A 23,483-nucleotide genomic window follows, 5' to 3' on the forward strand; every position below is an offset into this window, starting at 1 on the left:
TGGGGAGAGTACTGCACCTTGGAGAAGACGTTATGAGAGTACTGTGACTTGTAGAAGACTTAGGGATAGTACTGTGCCTTGGAAAAGACTTGGGGAGAGTACTGTGTCTTTGAGAAGACTTTGAAGAGTACTGCGCCTTGGAGACGACCTGAAAAGATTACTGTGCCTTGGAGAAGACCTGATGAGAGTACTGTGCCTTGGAGAAGACTTTTAAATAGTACTGTGCCTTAGAGAAGACTTGGCGAGAGTACTGTGCCTTGGAGAAGACTTGGGGAGAGAACTGTGCCTTGGAGAAGACCTGAGGAGAGTACTGTGCCTTGGAGAAGACTTGGGGATAGTACTGTGCCTTGGAGAAGACCTGATGAGAGTACTGTGCCTTGTAGAAGGCATGAGGAGAGTACTGTGCCTTGGAGAAGACCTGAGGAGAGTACTGTGCCTTGAAGAAGATTTGGGGAGAGTACTGTGCCTTGGAAAAGACTTGGGGAGAGTACTGTGCCTTGAAGAAGACATGGGGTGAGTACTGTGCCTTGAAGAAGACTTGGGGAGAGTACTGTGCCTTGGAGAAGACTTGGGGAGAGAACTGTGCCTTGGAGAAGACCTGAGGAGAGTACTGTGCCTTGAAGAAGACATGGGGTGAGTACTGTGCCTTGAAGAAGACTTGGGGAGAGTACTGTGCCTTGGAGAAGACCTGAGGAGAGCACTGTGCCTTGTAGAAGACTTGAGGAGAGTACTGTGCCTTGGAGAAGACTTGAGGAGAGTACTGTGCCTTGAAGAAGATTTAGGGAGAGTACTGTGCCTTGGAAAAGACTTGGAGAGAGTACTGTGCATTGAAGAAGACTTGGGGAGAGTACTGTGCCTTGCAGAAGACCTGATGAGAGTACTGTGCCTTGAAGAAGACTTGGGGAGAGTACTGTGCCTTGAAGAAGACTTGGGGAGAGTACTATGCCTTGTAGAAGACCTAATGAGAGTACTGTGCCTTGAAGAAGGCTTGGTGAGAGTACTGCGCCTTGGAGAAGACCTGTGGAGAGTACTGTGCCTTGGAGAAGACCTGATGAGAGTATTGTGCCTTGGAGAAGACCTGATGAGAGTACTGTGCCTTGGAGGAGACCTGATGAGAGTACTGTGCCTTGGAGAAGACCTGAGGAGAGTACTGTGCCTTGGAGAAGAATTGGGGATAGTACTGCGCCTTGGAGAAGACGTGGGGAGACTACTGTGCCTTGGAGAAGACTTGGGGAGAGTACTGTACCTTGGAGAAGACCTTATGAGAGTACTGTGCCTTGGAGAAGACTTGGGGAGAGTACTGTACCTTGGAGAAGACCTTATGAGAGTACTGTGCCTTGTAGAAGACTTACGGATAGTACTGTGCCTTGGAAAAAACTTGAGGAGAGTACTGTGCCTTGGAGAAGACTTGGGGAGAGTACTATGCCTTGGAGAAGACCTGAGGAGAGTACTATGCCTTGGAGAAGACTTGGTGATAGTACTGTGCCTTGGAGAAAACCTGATGAGAGTACTGTGCCTTGGAGAAGACCTGATGAGAGTACTGTGCCTTGGAGAAGACCTGATGAGAGTACTGTGCCTTGGAGAAGACCTGAGGAGAGTACTGTGCCTTGAAGAAGACCTGATGAGAGTACTGTGCCTTGGAGAAGACCTGAGGAGAGTACTGTGCCTTGAAGAAGACCTGATGAGTGTACTGTGTCTTGGAGAAGACCTGAGGAGAGTACTGTGCCTTGAAGAAGACCTGATGAGAGTACTGTGCCTTGAAGAAGACCTGATGAGAGTATTGTGCCTTGGAGAAGACCTGATGAGAGTACTGTGCCTTGAAGAAGACCTGAGGAGAGTACTGTGCCTTGAAGAAGACATGAGGAGAGTACTGTGCCTTGGAGAAGACCTGATGAGAGTACTGTGCCGTGGAGAAGGCTTGGGGAGAGTACTGTGCCTTGGAGAAGACCTGAGAAGAGTACTGTGCCTTGGAGATGACTTGGGGAGAGTACTGTGCCTTGAGGAAGACCTGAGGAGAGTACTGAGCCTTGGGAAAGACTTGGAGAGAGTACTGTGCCTTGGAGAAGACCTGAGGAGAGTACTGTGCCTTGGAGAAGACTTGGGGAGAGTACTGTTCCTTGGAGAAGACCTGAGGAGAGTACTGTGCCTTGGAGAAGTCTTGGGGAGAGTACTATGCCTTGAAGAAGACTTGGGGAGAGTACTATTCCTTGAAAAAGACTTGGGGAGAGCACTGTGCCTTGGAGAAGACTTGGGGATAGTACTGTGCCTTGAAGAAGACTTGAGGAGAGTACTATGCCTTGAAAAAGACTTGGAGATAGTACTGTGCCTTGAAGAAGACTTGAGGAGAGAACTATGCCTTGAAAAAGAGTTGGGGAGGGTACTGTGCCTTGTAGAAGACTTGGGAATAGTACTGTGGCTTGCAGAAGACTTGAGGATAGTACTGTGCCTTGGAGATGACCTTAGAAGAGTACTGTGCCATGGAGAAGACTTGGGGATAGTACTGTGCCTTGGAGAAGACCTGAGGAGAGTACTGTGCCTTGGAGAAGACTTGGGGATAGTAATGTGCCTTGCAGAAGACCTGAGGAGAGTACCGTGCATTGGAGAAGACCTGAGGAGAGTGCTGTACCTTGTAGTAGTGAGCTTTGCACTGTAGCAGCCTCTGACTCATCACTGTTTGTTATTGTATTTAACAAGTTAGAAATGTGAAGATCCATCCCTCCACTGTTACAAAGTCTGTGACTGATATCGGCTTAAGTGTTATATGACTAACTGTTTCACAATTATACATGTAACTGTTATAGTAGGACGTTGTTGTGAAGTAATTGTCTTGTTATAAGTACCTTAAGACACCTGTCAGAGAGGTTTGAAGAACTTAACGTTTCTTCGTGATTTGTAGACAATGCGTTGTTAGACGCGTTACAGTCACCTGGTGCAGTGTAGACACGTTGTTAGACGTGTTACAGTCACCTGGTGCAGTGCAGACCATGCGTTGTTAGATGTGTTACAGCCACCTGGTGCAGTGTAGACACGTTGTTAGACGTGTTACAGTCACCTGGTGCAGTGTAGACAATGCGTTGTTAGACGTGTTACAGTCACCTGGTGCAGTGTAGACACGTTGTTAGACGCGTTACAGTCACCTGGTGCAGTGTAGACACGTTGTTAGACGTGTTACAGTCACCTGGTGCAGTGTAGACAATGCGTTGTTAGACGTGTTACAGTCACCTGGTGCAGTGTAGACACGTTGTTAGACGTGTTACAGTCACCTGGTGCAGTGTAGACAATGCGTTGTTAGACGTGTTACAGTCACCTGGGGCAGTGTAGACACGTTGTTAGACGTGTTACAGTCACCTGGTGCAGTGTAGACAATGCGTTGTTAGACGTGTTACAGTCACCTGGTGAAGTGTAGACAATGCGTTGTTAGACGTGTTGCAGTCACCTGGTGCAGTGTAGACACAAGGTTGTTAGACGTGTTACACTCACCTGGTGCAGTGTAGACAATGCGTTGTTCGACGTGTTACAGTCGTCTGTTGCAGTGTAGACAATGCGTTATTAGACGTGTTACAGTCACCTGGTGCAGTGTAGGCAATGCGTCGTTAGACGTGTTACAGTCACCTGGTGCAGTGTAGACAATGCGTTGTTATACGTGTTACAGTCACCTGGTGCAGTGTAGACACGTTTTTAGACGTGTTACAGTCACCTGGTGTAGTGTAGACAATGCGTTGTTAGACATGTTACAGTCACCAGGTGCAATGTAGACAATGCTTTGTTAGACGTGTTACAGTCACCTGGCACAGTGTAGACAATGCGCTGTTAGACGTGTTACAGTCACCTGGTGCAGTGTAGACAATGCGCTATTAGACGTGTTACAGTCACTTGGTGCAGTGTAGACAATGCGTTGTTAGACATGTTACAGTCACCAGGTGCAATGTAGACAATGCTTTGTTAGACGTGTTACAGTCACCTGGCACAGTGTAGACAATGCGCTGTTAGACGTGTTACAGTCACCTGGTGCAGTGTAGACAATGCGCTATTAGACGTGTTACAGTCACCTGGTGCAGTGTAGACACTACGTTGTTAGACGTGTTACAGTCACTTGGTGCAGTGTAGACACTACGTTGTTAGACGTGTTAGAGTCACCTGTACAGTCACCTGACTGATGAGAGATCAAGCCTCGATCAGTGGACGGTGGATCGAGCCTCCACCACTACTTGCGCTAATTGGCTCACACGGGTTTTGCGCATCATGAAATACGAACAGAAAAGAGTAGAAATCCTGAGAGTTTTTAAGTTAGGAAAGTCTTCAGGAAACAGGACACTTGTTTCTTGACGCTGGTCAGAGAGAAGACCACTGAAGAGTTACTTTATCTTCCTATTCCTACTGATGTCTTTCTTGAACTTCGCTGCCTTTGTGTGCACTCCTTCCAAGGTAAATACCAGGCCCGGTGGCCCGGTGGCCTGGTGGCTAAAACTCCCGCTTCACACACGGAGGGCCCGGGTTCGATTCCCGGCGGGTGGAAATTCCGACACGTTTCCTTACACCTGTTGTCCTGTTCACCTAGCAGCAAATAGGTACCTGGGTGTTAGTCGACTGGTGTGGGTCGCATCCTGGGGGACAAGATTAAGGACCCCAATGGAAATAAGTTAGACAGTCCTCGATGACGCACTGACTTTCTTGGGTTATTCTGGGTGGCTAACCCTCCGGGGTTAAAAATCCGAACGAAATCTTATCTTATCTTATCTTATTATTCTCAAACCTTGGGTATCGGTATGGGCTCTCCTCTATCTCCTGTTCTTGCTAACCTTTATATGCAATACTTCGAAACTGTTCTTCCTACAATCGATGTGCGACCTTCACTCTGGCTCCGCTACGTTCATGACATCTTTGCTCTTTGGCCCAATGACTCGGGTCTCTTCCAGCCATTTCTCGATGCCCATAATAATCTTGCCCCTTCCATTAAATTTAAAGTTGAATAGGAATATAATCCCTTGCTTTCTACTATTGATGTTCATGTCCACTGCTCAGATACAGGTTTTATTTTTTCCGTGTTTCCAAGCCTATGCACAGTGACATATACAGTCATTACTATTTTTTATCATACTTCCTCTTCCAAGAAAAGTGTTCTTATCTCCCTTTTCTCCGTGCTCTTCGCATTTGTGATCCTCAGTTCCTAGAATCAGAAATTCCAACTCTTCGTAATTTATTTTGTCGTCTTGGTTACCCCTCCTATTTCATAAACTCTGCCTTCTCACGTGCTAAATGGACGTTCATCTTTCCCAAACTCTTTTCTCCTGAGAACTCTCTTGTTCTCTGTCTTCCCTATATTTCCAGTCTTTCTAACCTCAATAACTCTCTCCGTTCCTTAAACATCAAAATTACTTTCCGCCTGTGAAGGCTTACTCAGCCCTGTAACAACTTCAGACAGTATTACCAAGGCTGGCTCCTCTTCAGGAAAATTAATGAATAGAAAGAGAAATAATAACAGACAAACATAAACACTTTATTATATAGAAAATATAAAATATAAAACACTTAAATATGAAATATTAATCCTACATTAAAAAAAATGAAAAATGGAAAATGTAAATGATAACTGAATTCAACGCTAATATAAAACTTGGGTGTCTGGTGTTGGTGACACTGCGTGTTGTTGAAATCGTAGCCGTTGCCGATGATGTGGGGAAGGGTCGCAGGTGTTGACAACCCACCGGCTCGTTCTTCACAGAATAGCCATGAGTATTCTATCCCGATGACAGGAAAGCAGGTTCTTTGCTGCTGCAATGATGAGGGGTTACGTCCTCAATTTCATACAGGTGCACAGGTAATTAAATCCAAAAAGGGGAAGTCTCAGGACTTTAGTCCATCTCCATCAGTTCTACTTGTTGATTGGCAGGTGACCCTCTCTGTCATCCAAGCTGGAAAGATAGACAGGTTACCCACTGCTTAAGAAATCACTCTCCATGATAAGTACAATACCTAAAAGATGTGGTAATTATTACAACAGTCAACTTAGAGCAAAACTGAAAGGACTAAGTTTATTATTGGTCAGAAGTGAAGCTTTCAACCAATAAATCCACTAGAATACAAGGCAGGAATGTACTTACAGTAGTGCTGGGAGCTGTGAGTCTAGTGATTACTGTTTGGACTGGAGCCCCACACGTCACCTTTCGGGGGGGTGGGAAGAAGGAGGGGAAGGGATAGCGGGAGCTAGACTGACCCTACCTTAACAAGCAGCCGGCAGTCAAACTATCACTTTTGGGGTGGGGGAAAAAAGGCGGGAATAGCGGGAGCTTGAATTACCCTACCTTAACAAGTAGCCGGCAATGAAACTATTGTTACTATATACTCCCTCGCTACTCCTATCTATTGAACTTTTCCCTCACACTCCCCCATACCAAGACTTATAGTCATGGAGTATAAGAAGAATAGGCGAGGAAAATGTTCTAACATATGGAAGTCGCGTAAGGCAAGAAATCTTCTACTGACTGCCACGACTTAACCAGTCAGAGAAATAATTGGATGAACCATTGATATACACAATATGGAACTTAAAAGCCTGGAGTGCCAATGTCCACCTCAAGAGGCGACTGTTGGTTCCCTTAAAAGTTTCTAGGTATATCAAAGGTTTGTGGTCCGTTTCTAAAATGAATTCCTTTCACAGCAAATAAAATTTAAGTTTGGAGATACCCCACACAAGGGCCAAACATTCCTTTTCTATGGTGGAGTATCTCGTTTCTGCGGGAAGGAGTTTCCGGCTTAGGAAGCATACAGGGAAGGGAGTACCATCATGGTATTGTAGTAACACGGCACCTAAGCCAGTATTTGAGGCATCAGTTCTTAAGCAAAATGCTTTATTAATATCTGGAATCTTAAGTATAGGGTCTTTCGAAAAGATACTTTTAATCTCATTAAACTTTTCCCTAGCTACGTCGGAAAGTTCAAGAGGTTCCTTCACAGACTTTTTTAAGGAAGTTGGATAAGATGCCTGTAAGATCAGTAAGGTTTGGGATAAACCGTGCATAAAAATTTACAGAACCAAGAAAGCTACGCATGAGCTTCTTGGTTTTGGGGAATTTAAATTCTAATAAAGCTTTGATCTTACTGGGTAGAGGCTGCAGAGAGTTATTAGAAAGTATCAGTCCAAGATATCTAATCTTGTTATACCCAAGGAAGCATTTCTTTGGCTTGGCAGTGAGGCCATGTGAGCGTAACTTATGCAAAACTGATGTTAATGTTTGGATATGCTCGCCCCACGTGGATGTCATTACGCAAATGTTATCAAAATAAACTGAAACATTTGGCACAGACCTTTCTCATCAGTTTCACGTAGGTAGCACAGGCAGTTACCAAACCGAAGGGCATAGTTCTATATTGCATCAGTCCTTGGTGTGTAGGAAAAGCGGTGTACTGCTTAGAAGAAGGATCTAACATTACTTGATGATATGCTTGTGCAATATCAATCTCTGAAAAGAAGGAAACGTCATAAAATTTGTGTAGATCGCTATCTATTAAGGGCATAGGCTCAGCATCCCACTGAGTTATAGCATTAAGGCCTCTGAAGTCAATAGCATATCTATATGAATTATCCTCCTTCTTATCCATGACTACTGGATAACAATATGAAGATACTGAAGGTTCAATGATCTTTAGTTTTAATAATTTGTCTACCTCTCGGTCAAATGCATCCCTAAGGTGAACTGGAACTGGGTATAATTTTCGTTTGATAGGATTGTCTGTCACTAAGTCAATCTTATGGACTACCGTGTAGGTAACACCTGGAATATCAGTAAAGACGTCTGAAAAGTTACTCACACATTGAAGTAGTTCATGTCTCTTATGGTCATCCAAAGATTCATTAATATTAATGTTGGTTGCATCCGAGTGGTCAAGAGTCACCAAGTCATGTAGTTCTTCATCATAGTCTAAGTTAGAGGTGTCAATTACGCACACTTTACATTCTTCAGTTGTCTTATCAAGTTCGTGTGGAAAAACTAAGTCAAAGTTATTAAGGCAGTTAACCGAATTTCTTCGGTAATATTTCTTAAGGATGTTGATATGATAAAGCTTAGGTTTCCCCTTGACTTCTATGAGGTAGTCAACTTTCCCACAAATTTTTAATACTTTATATGGACCTTTCCATGCTACTAATAATTTATTTGACTTGATCGGCAAAAGTACAAGAACTTCATCCCCTACTTTAAAACTTCTCCTCTGACTTTTGGAATCAAAATAGGTTTTGTGCTGGTCCATTGACAAGCTTAGGTTTTTCGAAACTATGTCAGAGGTCTCCTCAAGTTTGGATCTAAGGTCAAGGAGAAACTAGTAAGAAGACTGAACCTCAGCACTCACCTCCTCATTAGTCCATAAGTCATGAAGGATGGACAATGGGCCTCTGGCCTGTCTACCATAGAGAAGTTCAAAAGGTGAAAACCCCGAAGACTCACTGGGAACTTCCCTCATGGCAAACAAAGCACAGGGTAGGTAACGATGCCACTTTTTAGGATTAAGGGAGCAAAGTTTCCTTAAAATGGACTTCAGAATCGAATGCTGGCACTCAATCCTCCCATTACAGCTGGGATTATAGGGTGTGGTGAAGAGAGGCTTCACTCCCAGAAGTTGGTATAGATGTTGCATTAAGTCAGATGTGAATTGTGTCCCACGGTCAGACAAAATTTCTCTAGGGATGCCCACTCTGGAGAAGATGGACAAAAGGGCTTCAGCCACCTCTGTAGTGGTTAAGGTCTTTAAGGGTATGGCTTCAGGGAAACTCGAAGCATAATCAACTAATGTTAATATATATCTATGTCCCCCAGATGAAAGTGGAGATAAAGGACCAACGATGTCAATAGCTACTCTTTCAAAAGGTACCGTAAAGACTGGCATTTTAACCATAGGTACTCGCCTGGTACCTCGGGAGGATGAAAGTTGGCAAACTTTACACGATCTACAATAGGTAGTGACATCTGAGGACATTTTTCGCCAAAAATAGGTTTCCCTAATTTTATTTAAGGTTTTACGATGCGAGAAATGTCCGGCCACTGGCAGGTCACGAGCCATTTTAAGAACAGTCTCTCTGCATTGACTTGGAACAACTAAGATGGAATAGTCTGTCTCATCTGAATTTAATTTGAATACTGACTTGTTCAAGATACCTTTTATATATTCAAATTTATATGAAAAGTTTTTCCTTTGGATAACTTGATTTTGTCTAGCTGCATTATGGCAATCCTGAAGAGAAGGGCAATTACGTTGTAAATTGACAAAGGAGTCCTTCGATATGTCTAAAGGCTTAAAGTCAGGGAAAATCAAAGGATGGACAGTATGAGAAGCCTGGGCTTTGGTCTGAGCCCTAGTCAAGACATTTATAGTATCGGAGGTGATATCTTCACTTTCATCTAATAAGTGAACCGGTGATCCTACTACCTCGCTTTCGAGAGTAGCATCACTGGTTTTTAATCCCACTTGAATCTCACGAGACATTATCTCATCTGAACTTTCGAGGGGCTTCTCTGACTCTACAGGAGGAGGATCTGAAACACTTATATCCATCTTTGGTGATGAAAGGTCAACCTCAGAAGGAAGAATGGCACCTTTTACATTACCTATTAGTACGGAGCAAGAAGTGATGGGAGCTAGTACGGCTTCAGACCAACCTGTTAACCATTTAGACCTAATGTAACAACGGATGGTAGGAAAAGTGTCCGTATGGCCCAAGTAGTCTGAAAGTATAGCAGAGGAATGAGTTTCTTTAAGGTTAGGGAACAGCTTATCAGAAATGACTATACATGTGCATCCAGTGTCTCGTAAAATGGTAGATACATTAAGTCCATTAACTGTTCCTGAACAGAAGGGTGCTTGGTCATTACAGTCTTTAAAACATCTTCCAACTTTTTGGACCTTCTTAGAAGGACAATCTGGACTTTTATGTCCCTTAACACCACACAAATGACAAACAAGAATAAAAGAAGTCATTTTACTTTCCACTAGAAGCTTTGATTTCTTAAGGTCTGATGAACCCTTGCCCTTAGGGTTCGATCCCTTTAGATCTTTATAGGAATTGTGAGCCTCAGCATACAGGTCAGCAGCCTCAGCAACTTCCTCAGCTTTAATCAGGTTACGTTCTTTGATGAATGTTCGTGTCTGATGGGGAAGAGCTGTCAGGAACTGGTCAGCAACCATGAAGTCTCTAAGAGATTCATAACTGTGATCAATTCCTGAACTCTATCCAAAAGTCGAACAAACGAAAGAGTGTTACCTGTAACTGCTGAAAGTTCTGGCCAGGCTGTAAGGTGGCATACCTGAAATCTTTCCTGTAAGAATTAGTGGTTTTTTGATATGCTTTAAGGATTGCCTTCTTCAGTAGGTTATAATTACGTATAATATCCTGCGACAAAGTTGCATAGATATTCAAAGCGGTACCAGAAAATAACATTCCTAACCTGGTAGCCCAGGTGTCAGCAGGCCATTCACAGAGGGTAGTGGTATTTTCAAACCTGATAATGTATGAAGTTATGTCTTCCCCCTCGGTGAAGGGAGGTAAATTAGGTGTTGGAATATGTGCACTGACTGCACGTTGTTCCATTACTCCTTCCTCTAATTGTTGTTGTGTAAAAGTTAACTTTTTATTCTCTAATTCAAGGCGAGATTTTTCGAGCTCGCGATCCTTTTCTCTCTCTATTAACTCAAGTTCTCTAGCTTTTTCCTCAACTTCTCAATCCTTTGCTCTTTCCGCAAGTTCTCTTAATTTAACCTGTTCCTCATGTATCTTAGCTTGTTCCTCACGTTCTCTAGCTCTTTCTTGACGATCAAGTCTATCATGCTCCTTTTTGTCTTCTCTTTCTCTTTCTAACTGTCTTTCTTGGATTTCTCTCTCAATTCTCTCTCTCTCCTCTTTCTCCTGTCTTTCAAGGTTCTCTTTCTCCTTTTTCTCTTCTCTTTTGATTCTCTCTCTCTCCTTTTTCTCTTCTCTTTCCCTTTCTAACTCTGTCTCTCTTCTCTCTCAATTCTCTCTCTTTCAAGTCTTTCCTGGATCGTAGCACTAATGAAAGATTCTAAATTTTTCCCTGTTATTCCTAACTTACTTCCAGCGTTCATCCAAAACTTGTATTCCTCCATGCTTGCAAGAATAACTTAAACTATCAGAGGAAATGAAATGGGTATTAAAAAAAACGGAGGGTTCAATTCCTGCTCCGCTCAAACTGTAAATAAACCAGAGGGCTCGATCCCTGCTTCAATTAAACAATATGTATTAATTAAAACGAAGGGTTCTATGCCAGCTCCGAGCAAACAGTAAGTAGAATGGGGTCACTTGACCATCCAATCTTCTCACCAACAAATCAAGAGTGTCCTATGACAGTTCCCTTGATATAATAAAGAGCTCACTGAAACAAATTGTCACTGGAAAATCTCGGGTCCCTAGAGTCTAATCCTCCAAAGTGTTTCAAGCTCACACAAAAATAAATGGCAGAATTAACTAGTGTTCCTGCCTTGACTTGACTTACAATAAATTGAGACCATAACAATCACCAAATCTTTTAAATGCCTGTACTGTAGTCCTACCTTAGAGAATGATTACTCATGGCTGGTGGTAACCGTCCGTGGTATGCGGCGTTGAAGTTCCAATGGTAGATTCGAGATGGAGTTGAATCTTGATTCAGTAGAGTTGATCCTGGCAAGGTGGCCACTTGTGAAGGCTTACTCAGCCCTGTAACAACTTCAGACAGTATTAACAAGGCTGGCTCCTCCTCAGGAAAATTAATGAATAGAAAGAGAAATAATAACAGACAAACATAAACACTTTATTATATATAAAATATAAAATATAAAACACTTAAATATGAAATATTAATCCTACATTAAAGAAAATGAAAAATGAAAAATGTAAATGATAACTGAATTCAACGCTAATATAAAACTTTGGTGTCTGGTGTTGGTGACACTGCGTGTTGTTGAAATCGTAGCTGTTGCCGATGATGTGGGGGAGGAGTCGCAGGTGTTGATGACAACCCACCAGCTCGTTCTTCACAGAATAGCCATGAGTATTCTATCCCGATGACAGGAAAGCAGGTTCTTTACCGCTGCAATGATGAGGGGTTACGTCCTCAATTTCATACAGGTGCACAGGTAATTAAATCCAAAAAGGGGAAGTCTCAGGGCTTTAGTCCATCTCCATCAGTTCTACTCGTTGATTGGCAGGTGACCCTCTCTCTCATCCAAGCTGGAAAGATAGACACGTTACCCACTGCTTAAGAAATCATTCTCCATGATAAGTATAATACCTAAAAGATGTGGTGATTATTACAACAGTCAACTTAGAGCAAAACTGAAAGGACTAAGTTTATTATTGGTCAAAAGTGAAGCTTTCAACCAATAAATCCACTAGAATACAAGGCAGGAATGTACTTACAGTAGTGCTGGGAGCTGTGAGTCTAGTGATTACTGTTTGGACCGGAGCCCCACACGTCACCTTTCGGGGGGGGGGAAGAAGGAGGGGAAGGGATAGCGGGAGCTAGACTGACCCTACCTTAACAAGCAGCCGGCAGTCAAACTATCACTTTCTGGGTGGGGGAAAAAAGGCGGGAATAGCGGGAGCTTGACTTACCCTACCTTAACAAGTAGCCGGCAATGAAACTATTGTTACTATATACTCCCTCGCTACTCCTATCTATTGAACTTTTCCCTCACACTGTGTTACACCCTTTTGTTCATTTTGTTCATTTTGTTCATTTTCTTATCACAATGGTATACTTTTACATGTTATTTTTGCTATTTCACTTAATATTATATTCAGGAGTAATTCCATTAGTAGCTAAAATGGATTTACTCGACTTCATAATATTATCTGGTCGTATTACTTAGCTTTGTATTTAGGTAGGTCATTTAATTAGTGTCAACTGCTGGTGACCTGGCCAAGCACCAGTAGGTGTTTTGAGCTGCTCAACCCCTGCTCTGACCGAGACAAAGTGGGCTGATAAAGCCTCACAGAGTTCAGTTCATACCTTCCTCTGGAACAGGAAGGGTCAAGGGAAGTATCCACCTCTAAACCACCATTTGCCTCCCTAGAAAATCCCAGGAATTTTCGGGAACTTACTGCTAAGACTTATCTCGGTTGGAGAAGGCGGTTGAAAAGCTCTTAGAGAAAGTGAAGGCAAGTGAGCAAGCCTCTGTAGTGTATGAGGACTTATTGTAAAATGAACCTATCATAAGAAATCTATTGTGTTCGAGTTTTTAGGCAATGCCTGTGCATGTTCATATACTAATGTTTCGTGACTCACTCAGAGCCATTTGTAAATACTTGACCTAGTACTGTGTTGTTTTAATGAGGAATGGTAAAAGTATTCTACTCATAGTGCAAAATATGAGAAGGTGAATTTTAGTGATTATTATGATTATTAATAAATTAAATAGAAACTAAAAAAATTCCTTTTCCTCTGAAGTGAGTAACTAGACGTACTAAGTTTATTTTGTTATGAAAAGCACTATAACCCAGGGACCAACTGACTATGTTCGTAACACACCGCCTGACTGGCACTCTTCGCACCAATCTAGTTCATACCTCTCCTCCCTCTATAGATGCTTCTGGTGTCTACTCTACTTCTTGTTCCTCTTGTCCTCTTCAATACTTTGTAGAAACTGGTCGATCTCTTTCTGACAGACTCAGGGAGCACAAAGGTAGTGTTAGGCTTGCCAACACCAACAATGCTCTTTTCTGTCATGTCAGAGATCACAGTCATCCTATTGACTGGTCTTCTGCTAAAACTGTCTACCCCACTACCAACTTTCACAGTCGCCGTCTGGTTGAATCCTCCCTTATACACAACTTTCCTTGCATGAGTCTTAGTCCTGGCTTTGTCACTGTAGATGCTTTCCTTTCCCATTACACTGTAAAATGCTCCAAACTTCAGAGCACCCGTGACTAAACCTGATTCTTTTTTCTCCTCCTCCCTTTTCCCCTTTCCTTTTTCCTCTTTCTTCTTTTTTTTTTTTACATAGGGTTTGACAAGGTTAATGATCCCTAGTTTTATTGAAAAGCTATTTACAGGTTAAGGATTCCTAACTTTTTTGGCAAGCTAAGAGCTGTTACCTACATCAGCTCGTTTGAAAGTATTTTTATTGTTATGAGACATACAAGTAGGGGACAGGATGAAGTTGGAGCCATCTGTGGGCCAGAATTTTCATTTGATCAACTAACGTTATCGCGTTGACTTCATAATGCTGTACGAATATGTTCCATACTCGAGTCATCCTGGGGATTAATGATCTCAGATGGAGTGATGTTCTGGAGAAGGATACAGCCAGAGTGAAGTTGCTGCTTTCTGCCCGTCTTGTGGTATAAAAGCTTGTTTCACACTGTCCTCGAAGTGGATCCAAGTGTGGTACTTTGACAATATTGGCCTTGTACATAACAGTAAGGCCACCCACATCCCTCCTGTGTTAAAGGCACTGCTGAAATGACAGATCTATCCAGGATGGGTCCAGGCGAGAGATGAGACGTCTTGCTCTGTTCTCCACTCTGTCAAGCAGTCGAAGATGAGACGGGGGGGGGGGGCAGGAAAACCAAGAAAGTGGAGCATACTCAAGGTGTGAGAGTACTTGTGCCTCGTACAGAATCTTGCAACCCCTACTGTCAAGCAGATGCGAGATACGTCGAAGTGCTGTAAGCTTCCTGGCTGCCTTGTTTGCTAGATTTACAACATGGTTCTTCATGGCTAGTTTGGATATCAACTTCTCCAGGTGCCAACACCCTCCCATTCATCCTTACTACTGCACCAGCATTACCATCATGGTGCCTAGAGACGATCATCATTTGCGTTTTCTCAGGTGCAAATGTTACTTGCCATCTATTTCACCAAGCTGATATAGCTCTTAGCTGGTGATTGATGTAGCTTAGAGCAGCTGGAATTTCTTCTCTTGGATAAGTGGATGTCAGTGTACAGTCATCTGCATATGCATGTGATTCTGGGATGAGATGAAGAAGGTCGTTGAAGTAGACATTCCCTAACAATGGTCCCAGCACGCTTCCTTGTGGAACACTTGCCCCAGTAGGATGTCTTGCTGATTCCGTTCCATTGAGAACTACACTTAGAGATCTACCATGAAGGTAATCACTGAGGAGACATAGCGTAGAGCCTGCAATTCCCAGTTCTTGAAGTTTTGCTAAGAGGCCCTGGTGCCACACCCGGTCGAAAGCACCAGCAATGTCTAGTGCTACCACACAGCTGACTTTGGATTCATCCAGTGACTGGTACCACTTAGTGGAGAGGTTTAGCAACAGATCAGCAGCAGAGTAACCTTTCCTGAAGCCATATTGACGATCACAAAGTAGTGAGTGGGAGTCAAAAAACCAGTGATTGACAGGAGTGACACTGGATTTAGTGACCTTAGGTTTACTTTCTTCTGCCTTGGGTGTCTGGTCCTTCCTCCCTCCCCCTCGTGTTTTTGTTCCTACCCATTGTGGGCCACTAGCTCTCCTGCGGTCAGTCCCTGACTCCACTGCTACTACTACTATCCCTACCACTGCCTCTCTACTTCCTTTCCGTACTACCTCTCTTACCTCGTCCCTGTCTGCTGGTCTATATATACTGCTTCCTTCTCTCCCTTCTATTAATGTGACTTTGTAAATTATTCAAGTCGGATCGAAACGTCGTCGTAAGCTCCTCTCTCCTATGTGAAGGTTATTTGTGCATTGTTACAGCCACGGTATTGTGCCTTTTTGCTATTTATAATAACCCAAAATGGATGAAAGATAAGATCGTATTTCCTGGATGAAGCCACAGTGTGGCGAAACGTTTCCTCAGTATAGATACCCAAGTGTTGCACATGTCTAATTTATCAGCTTGTCGGTTCTCTACACCATTTTTCTACATAATAATAATTGATAATTATAATAATAATAATAATAATAATAATAATAATAATAATAAAGGCTTTTCTCTCCCGACAGTGTGCAGAAGACAATGGAGGTGAAGTTATGGATGGTGGGAGCGGTTGTAGCCTGGCTGGCCAGGATTGGGAGAACTCAGATCGTATTTCCTGGTGATGCTTATGCTGAAGCTGTCGCTGCTGGTGCTTTAAGTCCCGGGTTTGATGCAGCATTGGCCGCCTTCTCCAGTGCAGATGCCGCCAGAAATGCGGCTGCGCAGCAACTACAAGCCGGAGGTGTGCTGTCATCTGCAGATGCGGCAGCTGCTGCTGGTGCTGCTGCTGCTACTGCCGCTGCTGCTGCGGGATCAGGGTTCGATGCATCAGCGACTGCGTACACCAGTGCAAGTGCCGCCAGCAGCGTGGCAGAGCAGGAAGCAGACGCCGGAGAACTGCTAGTAGCATCTGCTGATGCTACTGCCTCAGTTGAACCCGGGATTGATGTAGCAGCAGCCGTCTTCTCCAGTGCAGATGCCGCCAGCAGCGTGGGCGACCAAACACTCGCTAGACAAGTCCTACCATCCGCTACCCCAATCTTCTTCCCACGTGAAGTGGGCAGTCCTGAGGTGAGGACATTACTCGGGTCACAGACCGGGCCACGGGGTCTTGGATCCCCGAAATCCTCCCCAGGTATCCTCCAGGTATTATCTATTTTGTTAACATTACCGGGGATCATTACTCCCGCTGCCCAGTCTCAGACCAGATATTATAAAATGGAAATGAAATATAAAACGAATAAGAACCATAGGGAAACACACATATAAAGATGTGTGTCTACTGAAGTAGAAGTTAGAATTATCTATCGTCTTAAATACTCTTGAAAGGAAAAAAAAACAGTTAATCTTCTGTCACAAAAATATGTAACAGATTTCTGTCTTAGAAAAATAACGTTGTATAGATTCACATGTAACTTTTCTGAGACTTTTTTTAGGCACATTTTCCTGTCCAATAATAGTCTGTTTTACCTTCCATCTGCTGTCACTGAGATTATTATTATTATAATCAAGGGGGAAGCGCTAAACCCGGAGGATTATACAGCGCCTGGGGGGGGGGATGTGGAAGGCATTCAGGCTTAATTCGGGGAACTGGAGCACAGATCCAATTCCCTAAATCAAGAGCCCCTCACCAACATCAAGGAACCTTCCTTGAGGGGCTGTCACTGAGAGTATTTGTGGGGCATCCATGACGGTGGTAATACCTTTCTTCTTGGATGTCTTCGACCATCCTAGTAACTGGTGTGTGTGTGTGTACTCACCTAATTGTGGTTGCAGGGGTCGATTCTCAGCTCCTGGCCCCGCCTCTTCACTGACCACTACTAGGTCCTCCCTTCTCCAGCTCCATGAGCTTTATCGTACCTCGTCTTAAAACTATGTATGGTTCCTGCCTCCACTACATCACTTGCCAGACTATTCCACTTCTTAATAACTCTGTGGCTGAAGAAATACTTCCTAACATCCCTTTGAGTCTTCAACATCCAATTGTGACCCCTTGTTTCTGTGTCCCATCTCTGGAACATCCTGTGTGTGTGTGTGTGTGTGTGTGTGTGTGTGTGTGTGCGTGTTTCACGCACATGAACGGATGATAGTACCTCCCTGGATGATTATTGTTGACGTAGTGAGTATATATTTAGGATGGAAGCACCTTTTTGGATGGCTGCTCTTTACTAACTTACTATACAGTGTGTAAGTGTATATGTTTCACATTCTTGTGAAAGAATGGTAGTACCACCTTGACTGGTTATCTACAAATCTATTACACGGTGAGTGTATGTTTAACAATGCCATGGCAGGATGGTAGCACCTTGGATGGTTGTTGTCTACCAACATTAAGTGAATACGTTAGACACTCTTAAAATAGGGTAATATTATACCTTAAGAACATCAACCTGCTACACCTGTCTCATACCTGAAATAGACCAGCTTGGTGAACTGAATTTCTTCCATAAACGCTCATAGAATATTTTATAAAGAGAATAATTACCTCCATATCCGTCATCTGAGCTACCAGATATTGGTTTATTCCATATTGGTTTATTCCATATTGGTTTATTCCATAATTCCAGTTGACAGCAGGTATAACTCGAAATAGTATTTTCACTAAAGTTTGCATACATTAAATTTTTGTCAGGTGACAATGAATTTCATGTGAGTGAAAATTAAAATAACGTTAATAACACCTTATATGTCAAAATTCAAGGCACTGAGGGCAAAACTAAATTAATACGGTGTATATCCTCCTAACGTCGCCAGGATATGATCAATTTCTAGCAATTAGAACAAAGAGACAATTAACGTGATTTTATTGTGTTAAACACGATCTGGAGATAATCTTGCCACTTAACTAGTCAATTTGAATGAAGAAATATTTCTAAGACAAGTTTTTTTTATGAAAGCAAATTAAAGGATCATATTCTGACCACAATTTGTGTTCTAGTCATGAAAGTTAGGAGAAAAAGTAGGTTAAAATGACCACAACATCAGGGGATTATAGTTAGAAATCCAAAATATTATTACGAATGTTTCTTATTAAAGAACGACTCTGATAATAAGTTCTGCGATATTAGTAACGTAAAGTAGATCAAATCACTGAATACGAATAATGAAGAAGAAATGTAGACGAGATTTAAACAGAAATTTTAAGTAACGAGGAGGAATCCAGTCCATGAAATTGATAAAACAAGATGACACAGCAACTGCTTGAGATTATATACAAAAAATAAACTTTATGCATATAAGAAATACAAAGTGACAAGTAACTTGAAAGACAATATTAACTGCATACATTTACAAAGGAAAAAAATTAAGAAAACCAGACTCGTAATTTAAAGAAAACGAACTGGACAAATAATCAAAGAAACCCCACAACACTACTTCAAATTCATCAGATAAGAAAAAAACAAGATAAAAGCGATAATAGGTCGTTTAACTAACAACAAAGAAGAAGAATAAGCAATAAGAGAGAGGGAGAGAGAGAATTTCCATACTCAGCACAACCAAACATTTCGTCAAACATTTCGTAAGGTTTGTTGTGAGGTCGTGACTCTGACACACTGAACCCAATTTTCACCTCTGACATATTTAAACACTTGAGAAACTCATTAATTTAAAACAAAAAGGGACCTGATAAACTTCATGCTGGAGATATAAAAGAAAATAGATATTAATTGTTTGCTTATTAATGCTAATGTGTAACAAATCAATAAAAGAAGGTAAGATGCCAGAAGACTGGAAAGTAACAAGTATTTAGATAAGTCTTGCTAATTCAATTAGTGTCCGATCAACTTGATGGTAGATTTAGACAAACTGATCTAGATCTTCATTAGGAATAATACCGCTAATTTTCTGGAGAATGTTAAGTAAACAAGAGCAGTCGACAAAGTTTCTGAAACAAAGACTCGTGTTTGGCAAACTCGAGTTTTATAATTATATTTCAAAAAACAGGGATACAACACATTGATTGTATGTAGATTTCCAAAACGCATTCGGCTTGATACCTCATCGGAGATTTCTGGCCAAGATAAAGATTAATGCTTTACGAACAATCTCCATACCTAGAAAGGCTCTCATAAAGGAAGCATGGAGTTTTATTGAACAGAGAGAGGCTTGAGTAGCTAGGTGTAAAGACCAGAGGTCCTCGTGGATATGTTCTTGGTTCAGACCATTTTACAATATATATATATATATATATATATATATATATATATATATATATATATATATATATATATATATATATATATATATATATATATATATATATATATATATATATATATATATATATATATATATTCTTCTCCTACCACCCCCTATATATTTTTTATTCTATGTGAACATTTATTAATAAACAAAATACATTTACAGAAAAAAACAAACATGAATACAATGGCACAATGTATCAAAGATGATGAATTTCCTCCAGCTCCTCCAAGGCTGGACGTGAGCCAAGTATGCAGCAAGCATTTCCCCTCTGGATGGCGACGCTGAGGCGCTGGAACATGAAAGTGGCTGCCCTTGGGTCCCTGGTGGTGTCGATGAGTCTGGAACCCAATTCTTTAAGGAAACATGTGGCATTTTTTCCCCATGATCCCAAGGTCTCTGATCCCACTGGGACAAATTGATACTGTTGGCTAATATCCCTGTACTTGCTGATCTTGTACTCCTCCCTGTGGTCAGCAGCTCCTCCCTGCCGCCCCACACTGTGATGGATATAGGTGTCAGCCAGTGTGGACACACAGGTATAGTCCCATGCTAAGAGCTTGCCATTCTTCCAAGGATAGATGGTGATCCCGTCGGGGCGGTTTGCTGGGTTGTGGGTATTGTTTGCTGCAAGTGATCGTGGCTCCCTCTCGGCAGGGCATCCAGCTGTAGCAAGGGTTCTCTTAATGATGTCGTTGACCTCATTGTGTCTTGCATGCCAGCCCTTGGTTTTGGAACAGTTAAGACCATGTAGACCGTATTGGTCTGCTTGCACTTCGCCGCAAATACACATATATTCTGTGTGAATTGGGGCAGCAAGGCGCAGAGCCACTGCAATACGGAGGGTCTTAGGGTCGAGTCGCGTTCCCATTGCCGATATGGGAACTGTTTGGAGGAAGTCCCCGGAGTGATGTGCACTCACAGCCTGGAGACGGGCAATCTCCCTATCTGATGTTGCAGCCCTGAGCATGTTGGCAAGCACCTTTTCAGCAATTGGGCTATCCCAGCTTGACTGTTTGTGAGCCAGTGCTGCACTAGGGTTTGGTGCTGGAGCAGCAAGAGTCTCCCATTCGGTGATGGCACTGACATAGCTAGGGTCTTCTTTTCCTGCTGAGTCACTGAGGGTGTCAGGAAGAATTTGTCTTATCAACTCGTTTGATGCAATGGAAGAGGATAGGAAAGCTGGTAGAGCAATCTGGGAGGATCTGCATACTCCTAGCCCTCCAAGCCTGACCGGAAGTGAGGCTTGCAACCACTGTCCATCGTCAAGGGAAAGATTCAATACACTCTCTAGCATGGCCTTCAGGAGAGAGTCATATTCCTTGAGTTTTGGACTGCTGAAGGCTGGGGAGCATCTCAGAAAATAGGTAAGTTTTGGGGTTGACAGGCACCTGGTGAGTAGGTAGAAGGCATCGTGTGTGTCAATGTCTTTCATCCTGCTTTCCATCGTCCGGAGGTCTGAGACTTTTTTTTCTAGGATCAGATCGATGGCATTGGACACAAGAGGAGCACCGAGGAGAGTGCTATTGGCTGGATCAATGGCTCGTGCTCCTGGTAAAACGGTACTAATATTCTGGATCAACTGTTGATTGGTAGAAACTATTTCACATTTGGTGGGGTTTAAAGAAAGGCCCAGGCTTTCTCCCATGTCTTTAATTTTACTGATGTCCTCCAGGAGAGATTCTGTTGTGCCAGCTAGGGTACCGTCGTCCAGGAACCAGATATTGAGCTCGCTGGAGAGTGCCTCCGTGACTTCCTTGATGACCAAACAAAATAGAAAGGGGGCGAGAGGGTCCCCCTGTTGCACGCCCTCACACGAGTCAATTTCATGGTCCCCAAACAATAGTTTGGAAGTCACACTATAACACGATTCTATGAAGGGATAAAGGGAAGGGAAGTTTCTATAAACTGCTTGGAGAGCAGCATCCCTTCTGACTGAGTTGAAAGCATTGGCAAAGTCCAATTTGACCAAGGCTTTTTCATAGGACATGTTTTTGATATATACTCGTGCTGCGTGGGCAGCTGCTTCACAGCCCTGTTGAACGCCGAAACCGAGCTGAGTTGGTTTCAGCATTGCAGCAGCCTCTTGACTCACCCTTCTTACTGCAGCCTTGGCGACTAGGCGCCGAAGGGTGTTACCCACTATAATGGGCCTGATTCCGCCATCCTTTTTCCGGAGGGCACACAATGAGGCACCAAAGAAAAAGGGTCTGATGGCCTCTGGGACACCGCCAGCCAGGCACAGGTTGGAAAATTTGGTGAGTTCAGACAGCAGCCTCTCTGAAACCTCACCAAGTGCTGGATTGAGTATTTGTTTTAAGTGTTGAGGCCTTAAACCGGTGAAACCTCCTGCTGAACCCTGTGGAAATGACATAGCAGCTTTATACACATCAGCATCCTGTAAGGTTAGATGTTCTTCGCCTGCTGCAATGTCAGGGAGGTCAATGTTGGTACTGGGAGCCCTGGGTGGATGTTTGTCCTTCAGAGCTTGCGCCGTGCTGACGTCCTTGGGAGCGATGGTATCCTCACTGGTTATAAGTCTCAAGGCTCCAATAGTATTACCCTCTTCTATTTTTTTGCTAATTTGGGCTCTGATTTTTGAGGTGTTGGGTGTCCTGTTGTTGGCATTTGCCCGGCGGGTGTTTTGTCGCCCTAGGGGGGAGACGGACGAGGTTGTCATCCCTTGGGAATGCATTTATTGTCCTAATAACATGTGTTGCTAGTGACTTGTCCCTCCTTGGTGGGACAGCCAAACAGGCATTGCCAAAAAGCAGCAAGTTGTGCCAGGATCTGTTGTTTGAAGGGGCATCGTTGACTTTCTTCAGAAGGTCAGTGAATTTGCTAGCAGCTTGAGGGCGAGCTGCTTTGGGGATGTGTGTCAGAGTCCTGGTGGATGTTAATTTGATTGCAGATTTGAGGTCCTCTGTAGAGGTGAAGTCACGGTAGCTGTCAGCCCTGTCTGCTGGGGGATGCTGTTGGTTGTTCTCATTTGGAGCTCTCCTGGAGCCAAGACATCTATTGTGTGCACGGATGTTGCCAGATGTGGGATTGAGTGCACATTCCCTGTGGCACACCCGGCAGATGCCTCGTGAACGACAGCTTTGGCTCTGTCGTGAAGATTCCTGGGAACCCGCGACTACTTGTGACATTGCTGATATCGGGGGGGTGGGAGGGCGCCAGCTGTGGGGTGACGGGTGAAGGGCAGCATGGATGCATGGGGGATGAGGGTGGGGGAGTAGCGAGCGGCGGAACTTGTAATTGGTGGGGCACTAAACGGCAACACCCTTGGTCAGGAAGTCAGTGGGCCTAGGCTGGGATGAGGGGAGGGGATCTGGGATGGGGGATGGGGGAGGGAGTGGCCCTGTGTGTTCGCTCAAGACGCACATCACTGACTAACTTTTGCTAATTGTTATACACTTATTGTTCCATTTAGAAAAAAACCCTCGCCATTTGGCACACTAATCACCATGCTCACACTATTAACCGAGGTGTTCTGTTCACCATCCAATGACCGTGTCGTGGGCGGCCACTTCCTTCCCCAACCCACGATCCCGGCCGATCACAGATGTAAACAAAACCTCCTCCAGACCTCCACTGCCAGGATCCCCTCACCACCGCTACTTCCCAAATCCCAACATGCACACTGCACTTTCACTGATACAGAAGCAATGGTCCGATGTAGAGGTTTGTCACAACTCTGTGATCTCCGGTCGATACTCACGATGATGTCTGCCGAAACTGGCCCGCGTAAACCATGTTGGTTCCTGGTTTACACACAGAATGTATGGAGCACCACACACTGGCTCCCTCCCGTGCCGAATAGGCATATATATATATATATATATATATATATATATATATATATAT

At 43.4% G+C, this 23,483-nt stretch overlaps 1 protein-coding gene across 1 annotated transcript in view; it reads left to right on the plus strand.

The window, feature by feature from the left end:
* LOC138852909 (uncharacterized) overlaps window positions 1–23,483 on the plus strand; it is a 43,734-nt gene that overhangs the window by 17,263 nt on the left and 2,988 nt on the right. Inside the window, exon 2 of the mRNA XM_070086505.1 lies at window positions 15,941–16,484. Within this exon, the coding sequence (XP_069942606.1) occupies window positions 15,941–16,484 (544 nt within the window). The remainder of the gene's footprint in view (window positions 1–15,940; window positions 16,485–23,483) is intronic.

Source organism: Cherax quadricarinatus, chromosome 18 (assembly GCF_038502225.1).
Source record: "Cherax quadricarinatus isolate ZL_2023a chromosome 18, ASM3850222v1, whole genome shotgun sequence".
NCBI classification, from domain to species: domain Eukaryota; kingdom Metazoa; phylum Arthropoda; class Malacostraca; order Decapoda; family Parastacidae; genus Cherax; species Cherax quadricarinatus.